Below are 13,203 nucleotides of genomic sequence, written 5' to 3'. Positions count from 1 at the left end.
ATTGGTGTCAAAGTGAGATATTTCTGAATATCGGTTAATGAGGGACAGAGGAAGACAAGATAAAAACAAGTTTCCCAAGAGCCAAAAAAGATAGCACAGGTAATCTGGAAAACTCCAGTGAATTGGTTTCAGCAGTGGGTTTTTACTATAATAGGATCGACAACAGCAGTCGATTGTTTGGTCTCTCACTGAGCATGTGTCTGGCCTTTCATTGCTCCTCTTCAGCAGGAGTAGCTAATGGTGTCAGCTGTGTCTTGATCAGTTGGTTAAGAAAGTAGAAAGTTGGATTGTTACAAGGGCAGCAAGCTGGAAGTAATCTTTTACCTGAATTGCTACAGGTTTACAAACTTACAAATCAGTAGAGCTTTTAAAGCTTTCCTTGGCAGCCTTTATAACTGTGCTGAAAGGAAAAGCATATTTTCCTGACCGCAGTTCAGTGCGTGTGTTTTTTCTCTGATGCTTCAGACCTCGGCTTTTCTCCGGATTTTGCTTCCCCTCTCCCCATTTCACACATACCTTTGGCTCACTTCTCTTAACATATGCTTCTCTTTCCTGACACAGCACTATAAAACTTTGCTGTAAAATGGAAATTGTCAGAGAAGCCGTATAAACCTTTCTTCAGCTTTGGCAGAATGGCAGTGTAGCAGCAGAGCCTAATGAAACACTGCTGACTCCCACAGCTGCCAAATACGAGATGGGGAGGACGGTTGTAGGAGGCTGAGAAGCAGTAATTGAACTGAGACAGAAAATGGGAAAATTGGATGATGAAATCCTCTAAGAGGCCTGTCACTTGTTCCCTTAATCCCATCCTTCAGGTCTGTCATTTGACCCAAGGTGTTTGCTGCTTGCAGGCTATTGCATGGATAATTCCAAAAGCTGTACCAAAAGGCAAAATAGCTTTGTCAGGACGGGATATTACTCTTCTGCAGCTTAAAAAACATTCCAGGACTGTATGTGAAGCAAGGCACTGATACTTTGTACTGAACCTACTGGAGAGCAAGAGCATCGTTTCATTGCCAGTTGGATTGTTCAAGTTGTGCTTTGGAAGCGGATGGCTCTTCTCATTGTAGGCATGGCATGCAGTCAGGGGTATCAAGCAGAGCCTGCTATCGTCATTGCCAGATTTTCAGAAGTGGTTTCTGCTGTCAAAGCACGACTCGTTTGCGTCCAATTACTAAGGAGATTTAAGATTTGAAATCAAAATTTTAAGAAAATGCTGTATGCTTTTCCAGCATCTCTGAAGTAATTGGATCCTTTCAGTATTCCTATTATTTGTTCACTTATCTCTGTGTAGATCCAGTTTTTGTCTATAGCCTTGTCCTTACAACACAAGGCAACTAAAGCAGAAATGTAGGTGCGTTTTAAAAGCATGAAACTGTTAACTTTTGGACATCACAGTGGTGCAGGAGGCAGGTCCTTGCCCTGGAAGAGGAGTACAGACATCTCTCCAGCCCTTTCTCTTTGCTCCTTGAATTTTTCCAGATGTGTTGTGGGCAGGCTGCAGCCCAGTCCCTTTTGCTGACAGCTTTGGAGATCATTTTCTGTATTTTGCTGTTGGCTATCAGTCCCTCCAACTACTTTGTTTTGTATGTCCTTGTAACATCTCTTTTAATTATTTGTTCTCTGGATTGTCACTCCCTTCAAAGCTCCATCCAAGCAGTGGCACCAAGCTTTATCCATCTGCTCTCCTGGCCCACAGCTGATTTCTCTTTCAAGCCGAGCAGACAGCCCAATCTTCACTTCACATCACAGCCGTGCTGAGCAATGCAGTGAGCCAACCATTGTGCAGACATCCCTGCTGACAAGAGCTAAGCAGAAGGGGAAGGAGAGGATGGACTGCTTGCAACTGGGTGACAGTGTGCTCCAGAAAAGTATGTTCAGAATGCAGAGCGCACGTACTCCTGCCTGTGAAACGTATATAATGTGCTGACAGCTTGTGAATGTTGCCAGCTAAGCAGAAAGGCTCATATTTGACAGGCGCAAAAGGAAATTTGGGATGTAAATTTCACCAGTGGGAAGACTTAAGCCACAGTTATGCTCTTGCTCTATTTTATGTTCTGTTTATTGCAGTGGGTCACTGCTGAGACCCTGAGCAAATACGAGATGCCTGACAACTTGGTAGGCTCTTATGGGGGAAGCAGACAGCAATTAAAAACCTCGGGGTAGCGGTGTAGTTCTGAGTTCTCCCACCTGCGTGCTTGAAATTGCAGTGAGCCCTGTGATCACACCTACTGCCCAGTATACTGTAATATCAGAGATGCAAACTGGGGAGGTTCTCGCTTCCCGCGCGACATCAGGCTGTGATTTCAAGTAGTGCCTGGAAGCGTTTCCTTCTTAAAAGCTCGTGCTGCAAATGTTTGGAAACTGTTCATCATGGCAATGGGCACCAGGAGAAATGACTGCTTTTCGTAACTCTTCTCTATTGCTCAGTTTCTCTTTCAGTCCAGAAGCCAGAAGGTTTCTCACAGGAGCTGCTACCTTAATACGAGAGCTTGCTGCACAGCATCATAGTGTTGAGACCACCAGTCAACCTTTAGCTCAGCGTGTATTGCTTTGAGTGTGGTTTTTTGTCAGCTCTGAGCCCCATGCAAGCTCTAAGCCTTTTCAAGTCCTACAACCCGAGGAGCATAGCAAGACGCAAAAAGATCTGTGATTAGATCTGAATGTGTGATAGCTCTGCATTTGTGTTGTAAATATTTAGGGAGCAGACATCTAGCTGCATTTCTGAAATGGCTGCAGCCTCCTTCTGAAATCTATTCCTCATATACAGACCCCAATACTAAAATGCTTGAGTTCACAGTGTCTTCTGCATTTCTTGGCTTGGAACCAGATGATCTTTGAGGTCCCTTCCAACCCAAGCCATTCAGTGTTTCTCTTGTAACAAGATGAAGAGCAGATACTGAGGTTCTCACATTGTCACAGCTTTTTGACAAGCCCTGATTTTACTTGCTGCATTCTTTAAAAACAAAGTCTAAACAAAACAGCTCGTGTGAGCAATACATTTCAAACAGATCAATGTAAAAATATTTTTAGCAGCATGTGGTGTTTTATACAGGAATGAAACTGCAGAATAAAAAGTATTTGCAAGGCCTGACAGCTTCTTGTGCGAGCACGGGAATTTGTGTGGTGTTTACTTTAAATGTACAAACAATTCTCTAGGTGATGATTTCTGACGAATGAAAATAGGCACTTAGCATCCTATTCCCATATCAGATCTTATTGTTAAGCTTATAAAGAACTATTTTTCCCCCAATAGAACTTATCAAAAAGAGTCTTTGAATAGAAACTGCTGCATGGGAGTTAATCTTTCTTCCATGTAACTCGTGACCTCACGCAGCCCTTAGACTGATGGTGACACAGTGAGCATTTCCTGTGAACTGTGAGCAGCGCTGGTCCCACTATTGTTGGGCACTTTTTTGTCTGGGAAAAAACAAACCCTTATTTACTAGAAGCCAGTGTCCTGTTTGTTTGTAGCTGGCTGGGAAATGCCATATTACAAGGGTCTCAGTGGCAGTCATCACTGCTAACAGAAGCTGTTGTTGTGTTTTGCTCTTTTTCTCACTGATTTGAACGAGACTTCTGCTTCTGCCTTGTGACCTGCTCCACATTCAGTTCATGGCACACAAATATTAGCCTTGTTTATCCGATATGGTTTTCTTCCTCAGTGTTTCCTCAGATTAGCTGTCGTCAGAATGCTGAATAATAATGTTCCAGTTCCTCCTTTTCCACCAAGATGCCACATCGATGCTTTCCCTAGTTGATGCACGGCAGTCCTCTGCTGGAGCTACTACCTGACAAGGCAAGCACATCACTGGAAAATTAAGACAAAAAAAAAAAGGAACAGCCTTAAGCTGGTAATGGGATGCAGCTGCTTTGGCCTTCCAGTCCACCCTTGTGTCTCAGCAGCTTCCACTAATAGTGTTTGTTACATGATACTGCACTTGGCCATGCAAAATCAGTCCCAGCCTAGTTACAGCCTGTTCCAGGTGAGCACAGAAGCTCTCAGAGGTTGCAGCCTTTTACATTCCTCTGTAAGAGGCTGTGGCGAGGCAGTCATTTGGATGCCGAGCTCACTATGCAGAGCTGCCATAAAATCTAGTCCAGACCAGCATCCATGCATCTGTTCTGCACATCAGAGGTTGGATGCTGCTGGGCTGCTAGCCGGGCACCTCACCTTAGCCAAGTTTATTTTAAGCCTGTGCTGCATCTGAGCCCTTGCCGCTAGATGGGGATATCAGAAGGAACTTCTTGGTGTCAAAATATTCCCTTTATCTCTTCGTTTCTGCTCATCGTCGTCTTGTCCTGGCCTGGATGCCTTCTAAGCTGTCTTTGTATTTTAAAATATTGTATTAAATGGTTGTGTATTTAAAGCATAGCAGCATATATATACAGAGAAAGGAACCATTAGGATTGGATTGAACCGTTGGGGTTGGATTTTTCCTTCCCTATCTAGAACTTTCTCATTTGTATCAAAATGTTTAGCAGTAAACCAGCCCAACTATTGAAATGATGAAAGTCCTGTAGACTCTCGTATGAGGCATGAATGCTTTGAAGAACATCTACAAGGTACATTTTGAAGTCTCACCTCGTGGAACCGTGTGTCTGTGTGCCTCGGAAAGCTTTTTCCTGGAACACTCATGGCAGAACATGGCTGTGAGCTTCACAGAAGTCTAGCTTCCCAGCAGACATCAGAGCTGATGACTAAGTCTGTATGGAAAGAGCAGGCTCTTTGTGGCATGGAACATAAGGTTTCAAGCCTCTGCTTGATAGAGACCAGAGGTTTGATTCACTGGGTAGGCTACATCTTATCAATACATCTCGGCTGTAATAGATAGTTACCCAAAGCTCACTTTTAGATTTATTTTCTAACTTTCCTACCCTTGCTATAACAGTTGTTCTTTTTGGCTGCCTGTCTATTGTTTGGATGAGCAGTCTGGTGGCCATCAAACAGGTATAGCAGGGAGTTATGCTGCCAAAAAATTAGGTTTTATTTTATGTTATTTTATTTTAGCATTTTTTGTTTAACTCTCGTGCAGCAGCTCTCCACCTGGGATTTTCTGTATCCCTGTTCAGTGATTCTCCACTTGAGTAACCTTATGTGACTATACCATTGTTTACATACTTGTTAAGAAAAATCATCCACCTCACTTAATGAACTATTTTGAATTCTGCTTAACTGTAGTAAAACGTATGATGATTTTTTAAGCTGCTGGCTTACTCTTGGTACGCGATGCTGCAGAAGTAGTCACACTGTATGGCTTCTCAAGCAGGAGAAAAAGCAGGTAATGCTCAGGCTGATGGTCCTTACCAATCAATATATGGTCTGACAGAACTGCTCCTGCATCACTTGAAAGTTATTCCTTTCCTGTTTATTTGGAGGAGCACTGAAATCTCCTCCAAGATGGAGTTTTAGGAATTCTTGTATTTTTCTTGGCATGGGGCTATTCTTGTATAGATTGTTATCATGGACTCTTTTTCTTAAAGATGTGTATTTTGGCTGTTAAAGAGTAGTTCAATAAACAAATGCAAAGTGGTTTGTCTAAAGAAGGATCTCCAAACTTTGCGTACTTGGTTAAGTATCCTTTTCTCCATAAGAGCTACTATATATCCCTAGTTTTATTTTGAAATCACTGAGATTCCTATCTTTTGCAAGCTATTTTCAATGCAAATATTTGGATTTAGGCTTTGACTTATAATAGATGTTGGGAAGATCACCCTTTTCAATCAGTGAAAATAAAACCTTCTCAAGAAAGCACTTCAGTCTCTCTCCTCTGACTCATACAGGGAAAGATAAGACTCTACACGTAACAGAGGTTGGGTAGAAGCCCTTTTTTTCTTTCATTTACTGATCTGTAAAATCAAACCAGAACGTGGGCCTTAACCTGCTTTTGAGTTATTACATGTAAAGTTGACTTTGAAAGTACTGAAGTCAAAGTAATGCTAGCAGTAAAAATCACTGTGTTTTTTAATAATCTCAGGACATTTTTATGCCAGCTGGTTAATTGTGGCTACAAAGCATGCCAAAATGACCTATCTTTCCAATTTAGAAATGTGCGGGTTTTACACTTTGTAAACGGGTTTTAATTTGATGCAGAAGTAATCATTTCAGATGATTAAGGTAACTTTTCAAGAACTCTTTTTTTGTTAAGATTTCCATCTTGCAGAGAAGTGCCATTGTGGCCTGGAGACAAAGTGTGGCAGCAGCGACTGAGGGACAGTCATAGAAACATGGAGTCATGAGAGTTGGAAGGGACCTTTAAAGGCCATCGAGTCCAACTCCCCTGCAATGAACAGGGTCACCTACAGCTACATCATGCTGCTCAGAGCCCTGTCCAGCCTGACCTTGAATGTCTCTAGGGATGGGGATTCCACCACCTCCCCGGGCAACCTGTGCCAGTGCTTTACAATGAAATGTACAAGCCCCCATGCCCATGAATACACACTCCTATTACAGCTCCCTGCTGTACTAGCATTCCTTTTTGTTACAGCCTACAGTCTACATTAAACAGGAATAGATCTTCTTCTCAGCCTTTTGGCTCAGTTAGTTGTCTCAGTGGCTGTTGGAATATTAAAATACAAAGCCTCTTAATTGCATCAGTTTTACTTATATTGACATTTACTTCCAGTTGGTTAAACCCTTAGTCTAGATTTCTTTAAAACAGATTTGCAGCCATGAGCTGTCACTGCAGAATAGAAACCTCTGATGTGAAACGGCTGCTAAACTGGGTGGCCCTGTGGAGGCAAAATGGGAAGAGTGTTTATGCATTGATGTTTCTTCCACGTCCTGCAAAAACAAATCATCCACCTTAAAGCTAAGTACGTTATGATATATTTTAGTTTTACATGCCTTGAGCTAAATGCTTCCTCTTTCCTACCATTAATTTTCTTTGGAGCAAGCCAAATTCTATATGCTAGTTCAGATGCGCATAAGTGGCAGCATCGTGGGGCAGGTGAGGTGCCAGTTAAACACACAGACCCCGACCCTGCTTGTGCACTTGGGAAGGCTGTTGAGCTCAGAGAAGTTGAGGGTGTTAAAATCACAGAGACGGAGGTTTCCTATGCATTCCTCTTTGGATTGCTGACTTGCACCTGTGATAAGGATAGCGCTTATAAAAGAAGCTGGGTGATGGAACTGCAGGTCAGGATCTGGGGGAACAGTGCTGAGAACCATGGCTCATAGAAGAGGTGCTCCAGTCCCTTTCTCATCTTTTTGCCCCTCCATTGCTCTGTCTCTGGTACGTCCAAGTCCCTCTTTAACTGGGGGTGCAGAACTGGACACAGCACTCCATTTGGAGACTCGCCAACCTTGAGTAGAGGGAAAGGATTCCTTCCCTTGACCTGCTGGTGATACTTTGCACGATACATGGCCTGATGTGATGAAGGTGCCACCTCTGCCAACACAGACTGTATTTCTTAGAGACCTAAAACCTGCTACAAAAGAACACAAGCTGTGTGGTGACTGCCATGTGGAGTATTGGCCTCAGGTGCAGCCCTCCAGCTGCCTTCAGCTGGGGATGGCAGTCAAATCAGATGCTTTATCCATTCCCCATGGGCAGGGTAGGGTGCTCGTGGGTATGTTTGGTCCAAAAGCACATTTTGGGTAGGTTTGGAACACGCAAATCTCTTCCCATAACTCTGTTCCCATCAAGGCAACATTGCTGTTAGCTTGTGAGTTAGCCAGAGCTGAGTTAAATCGCATAGACCTTGGCCTCAAACCAGATTTTGAATCCTGATGGTGAAGTTGTTTTTTTATGGTAGCTTGTGGGCAAAAAAAATGGCTTATTTTCCTGTAATATAATTACCGTATCACCACAGCCTTGGGAAAACCTGATTTATCTAATGGGAAAAGTCAGCATCACTGGTCAGGATTTGACGACACTTTAAATAACAGGTGATTAGCCTTCCAAATTTACAGCCTAGGCTATTCTCGGCAGGGATTGGTATAATCCTGCCTTCTAAGGGATGCCTCGGCACGCTGAATGGAGAGCACGAGGTACAGGTTGATCTCACCAGCAAAGGTTGCATGCTGCTACCCTCACAGTGTACAGCTCTGAATAACGGATGGTTTTCCTTTATAGGGCAGACACTGAGCTTTTCGGTCCTGGCATCACTTGGATTGCCAGCGACTGATTGTTTTGTTTGTAATGCTTTGCTAAAGAGCATGTCAGAGGGGTTCCGTGTCCTGCGCTGATAAACTGAGATGGGGACAGACGTCAGAGAAGCAGAGTGCAGCTCTTCTGGACCAGCCTGCCATCTGCAGGCCACTGCTTGCCATGCTGGAGAGGTGGAAAGCAGCACTTTGGGGTCTCTTCTTGCCAGTCAAACGCTGTCCATCATCCCCAGCCCATGAAATCTTTAATAACTCTTTACAGCAGTGGTCTTAGATGCTTATTACCACTATGATGTTCAGTTTAACTTCAGCAAAAGTGTGATTGTTTTGGACTGTAGTAATTATTGTAGATTAATGATTATACAGTCAGATCCCTCTTTTTTATTATTATTTCAGTAGCTTAAATATATTACTGTTCTGTTAAAGACATGTAATGCATAACCTATGCTTTTCCCATCGATAAGAAATCTTAGTTGTGCATTTGGGAACAAAACGTCAGTCAGTGAATGATCAGTTCACAATTGTCAAAGGTACAATAAGATTGATTCACTGTATAAAGTAAAACATTTGGTGTGCACCACGTAACCTTTAAATCCTTTTTGTCTTTGTTGCAGGTCTTCCTGAACAGTACTACAGCCTCACTTGGTTCCTTAGCCCTATCCTGGGCTTGATCTTCACTCCACTTATAGGTTCAGCTAGTGACCGCTGCACGCTGAGCTGGGGCCGCCGGCGGCCCTTCATCCTTGCTCTCTGCATCGGTGTCCTCTTTGGAGTTGCACTTTTCCTGAATGGCTCCGTTATAGGTAAATGATGAGGAAGGAAATAGAATCATCTGCGTGTATCTCCTGGTAGCAAATCTGCATTAAGATTTTTCTGCAAGAAGTGAATATTACAACAAGCAGTCGAATCACTTCCCTATAGTGTTAAAATCTTTAACAGTCTTTGCAGCACTGCACGTGAGCTGTCCATTTGAAATGCTTTTTACTTTCATTCAAAAGTTACAGCGCTATGCTGAGCATTGTGCTGTCGTAGCTGTAACTGTTAATACTGCGTTCCTCGTACAATGGTTGCCAGCATAATGTTTGCAGTCTCTGAGACGAATTTCGTTGATCCTTGACATGGGAAAATTGTAGCAACCTGTTCACAGGGAAATGTTTCCTGTTGTGATCCGTTTTCCCTTTAATGCATATCTGGCAACACATCCTGTTTCCAGCATTATTTCAAAAATTATCTTTTCACTTTTTCTTGTGCTTTTCTTAGACCCAGTATTGAAAAAGTCCAGAACACAGTTAATATTTGTTTATCAAAAACTATGTGGGAAAATAATTTTTCCTGAGCCCCCATCAAAGCTGGTAAAAATAGTTTTCCTTGAGCACGGTTTACTACAGAGCTTAATCTACAATCTAAGACTCTTTGTAAATTTAGTGTAAGAGAGGTGACAGCAAGTACCTTGGGGAAATGTTTACATCACGATGCAAATGAAAGGAACTTAGCACCTAATAATATCCTCTTGGCTCTCAGTTTTTGGGAAAGCTACAGCTCTATTGTGAAAACGTTGTACTAGTTGAGGAAATGAGTGGAACATTACCTTAGCTCAGCACGTTAGTTTTCAAAGCCAGATTGGGATGACATACAATGGTTTTCAGTTTCTCTTGCAAACTGCAGTGGACAAACTGGTGAGATAAATTCACCCAAGCAATAAGTATTAATTATTTGAATTGTGATCATTAGTTGTACTTAGTCGCTTTGTCTCCAAGATTTACTCCTCCTCTAGAGGTAAGCAAAATAATAGACTGCAGCCCTATAACAAGATTTGAATTAGAATCATAGAATCATTAAGGTTGGAAAAGACCTCTAAGGTCTTCGAGTCCAACCATCATAATTGACCAGGAGTTCTTATTTCCACACCTCAGGTTAGGGCAGTATGCACTGATACCAGCAAGCAAAGCTACTACACGTTTTATAGGTTTATTCTGAAGCATCTGGCCTTGATTTTTCTCCAATTATTTGTTACCCAGTAATACAATCTATTGCATAGCTTGCTAGAAAACCTACACATTTCAAATATTCAAGTGCTATTTTTGTGTGATAAAACTTCTTTAAAGAAGGGAGTCTGGAGCTGAAGCTAGGGCCATTCTGTGGTCTTCTGCAGCCTGCTCCATACTGGAAGATAAAGATTTGACGTTGACATTCAACCCACACCAGCCACCTAGTCTTGTATCTAGAGCAGCTGCATGATGAAACGATGTTAGTCTCTCTTTAACTGAAATGGTGGCCTGTATCATTTTTTGGAGAGAAAAGGCAGTGAATACGATACACATCCCAAGAGTACAGCTATGTATAGATCTAGGCAATGGTAGTTCTCTCCACTGCGCTGTTGAGGTTTGCAACAAATTGAAGGCACTGACACTGCTGATGTTTCCAACTGTAACATTCAACCCAGGACTATGAGGCAATGGGGATTGGGCATGCAGGAATCATTGCAGTTGAGATTTAGGTGGTTTTTGGTAGCTTAGCCAGTTCATCTCTTTCCACAGTCATTTTCATCAGTTACACTAGTGATTTTATCAGTCTTGCTTGTCTAACAACTAAATCTCTCTGATTCAAGTAATTCATGCTTTTGTCCATAATTAGTTTCATGAAAAATTCTCCAGCAGTGTACTAATGCTGCCTTTCTCCTCTGTAGACAGAGTACTTCATCCTGTGCTATCAGCAGAAGCTGACTGATGCCTTTTGCAGTGAACTTTAAATACCTTCATGTTACTTTACCCTTTTGCATAAAAAAGTTTAGAAAAAGTCTAGAAAATACAAATGCTTGAGAAAAGCAGTGAGAGAGGTGAAGGGATTAAATTCCATATAATCCTGTTGTGCTGCAACCATTACATGCTAGGAGCTATGTCAGGAATGCTGTCAGCTGTGCATTTACCTGTGTTTGTAATTGATAGATGAAGTTTGTCATTTTGCTCTTGGATGCTCTCCTCTTCCATTGTGGCTGTCTTTTATAAAAACAGTCTTCAGCATGTGGAGGAGAATACACAAGGAATGTGAATTAATACCTAATGCTAGCAAAGCTTTAAGAGATACTTTCAAAATAGCATTTTGAAAAATAATAATCAGCCTTAAAAATGCAAAAACATAGTCTTTTATCCCAGACCTTCAGTGAGTTGTGCCAGAGAGTTGAAATTGCCATTTTATTCTGCAAAGGAATGTTTCCTGTAAGTGTGTTGGCCCCCTTTCTCTTAAGGAGATTAACCTTGCTCTTAGCTTTTGCTTTTAGACTCGTGCTCAGATTCCTCATCTGTTTTTCCTCAGGTCTGGCTATTGGCGATGTCCCAGACAAGCAGCCCATCGGTATCGTCCTCACAGTGCTTGGTGTTGTGGTATTGGACTTCTGCGCCGATGCAACAGAAGGGCCAATTCGGGCGTACCTGTTGGATGTGGTGGACAGTGAAGAACAAGATATGGCCCTTAACATCCACGCCTTTTCGGCTGGTATGTAGAGAGTCAGTGTGTTGCTGGCAGCTGCCATCACTTCCTAATGACGAAGTTCTGACTGAATTGATTTCTCACTGCTTATTTTTTATAATTTACCACTGCCACTTTCTTACTAGTCTTGAAGCTCACAGTGTAACTGTCTTGGAGAAAATACCCTTATGGACCACTAGGCACGGAACAGAAAAATTCTTATACAGTATAAAAGATAAGTACAAAGGGCATGTACCTTGTGGCATAAAGCAACAAGATGGTTGTTAGTATTATAGACCTTTTCAATCACTTGATTAAAATTAGGGTTAGCCAAAATGGTGGTGGAGGAGCCGACGAAGAGGGGTGTGCTGCTTGACCTTGTTTTTACTAACAAGGAAGAGCTGGTCAGAGATGTGATGGTTGGGGGAAGCTTGGGATGCGGCAATCACAAGATGGTGGAGTTCAAGGTCTTGTGTGGAAGAAGAAAAGCAATAAGTAGAATTGCTATCCTGGACTTCAGGAGAGCCAACCTTGACTTCTTCAAAGATCTACTTGGAGATATGCTGTGGGCTAGAGTGTACTTGCCTGCATGCCTACCTGTGCAGCCTGCTGTAGGGAGCCTGCTTTGCAGGGGGGGTTGGACTCAATGATCTGTAAGAGGTCCCTTCCAACCCCTACAGGTCTGTGATTCTATTACTAGTTCCCAGGAATTCAAGGCCCTGGAGCTAAGAGAGTGAGTCTGGGTAAAAGACGACTTTGAGTTGGTTGAGGTGGATCTGGTTAGAGAGCATGTAGCCAAAATTAGTGCACACATATCCATGCACCCTGATGTTATGCACCCACACATGCTGAGAGAACTGGCAGAGGCGATTGCTGAACAGCTATCATCTTTGAAAAGTCCTGGCAAACAGGAGAGGTGCCCGAAGACTGGAAGATAGCCGATGCCACTCCAGTCTTCAAAAAGGGCAAGGAGGAGGATCCAGGAAACTGCAGGAACTGTAGGATCTAGAACAAGAGATGTTCTAGATGGCATCTAGAACTGCTTGTTCTAGATGCCATCTCTAAGCAACTGAAAGAGAAGTTTATCAGGAGTAGTCAGCGTGGATTCACCAAGGGGAAATCATGCTTGACTAACCTGATAGCCTTCTATGATGTCATCACTGGCTGGTAGATGTGGGGAGAGCAGTGGATGTTGTCTACCTTGAATTCAGCAAGGCATTTGACACCATCTCCCACAACATCCTTGTTATGAAATTCACCTCACCGTCCACTCATCTGTCCCTGATAGATCACTGATTTTGGCTATGTGCTCTCTAATCAGATCCACCTAACCAGCAGAAAGTCTTCCTTTACCCAGACTCTTTCTCTTACCTCCAGGGTCTTGGATAGATGTGTGGGATAGATAAGTGGATGGTGAGGTACATTGAGAACTGGCTGACTGGCTGAGTTCAGAGGGTGGTGATCAGCGGTGCAGTCTGGTGCTGCAGGTGGTCAGAGGCCTGTAACTACTGCTGTTCCCCAGGGGTCAGTGCTGGGTCTGGTCTTCATCAATAACTTTGGTGAAAAGATAGAGTCACCCTCAGCAAGTACGCTGATGATACAAAGCTGGAACACACCAGAAGGCTGTG

At 42.8% G+C, this 13,203-nt stretch overlaps 1 protein-coding gene across 3 annotated transcripts in view; it reads left to right on the top strand.

The window, feature by feature from the left end:
• SLC45A4 (solute carrier family 45 member 4) overlaps positions 1–13,203 on the top strand; it is a 68,815-nt gene that overhangs the window by 44,462 nt on the left and 11,150 nt on the right. For all 3 annotated transcript variants that reach the window (XM_021387178.1, XM_021387176.1, XM_021387177.1), the window contains exons 3-4: positions 8,725–8,913; positions 11,423–11,602. In XM_021387178.1, coding sequence (XP_021242853.1) covers positions 8,725–8,913; positions 11,423–11,602 — 369 coding nt within the window. The remainder of the gene's footprint in view (positions 1–8,724; positions 8,914–11,422; positions 11,603–13,203) is intronic.

This window comes from Numida meleagris, chromosome 2 (assembly GCF_002078875.1).
Source record: "Numida meleagris isolate 19003 breed g44 Domestic line chromosome 2, NumMel1.0, whole genome shotgun sequence".
NCBI lineage: Eukaryota > Metazoa > Chordata > Aves > Galliformes > Numididae > Numida > Numida meleagris.
The sequence above is the reverse complement of the archived record's forward strand: the minus strand, read 5'-3'. Positions and strand labels throughout refer to the sequence as shown.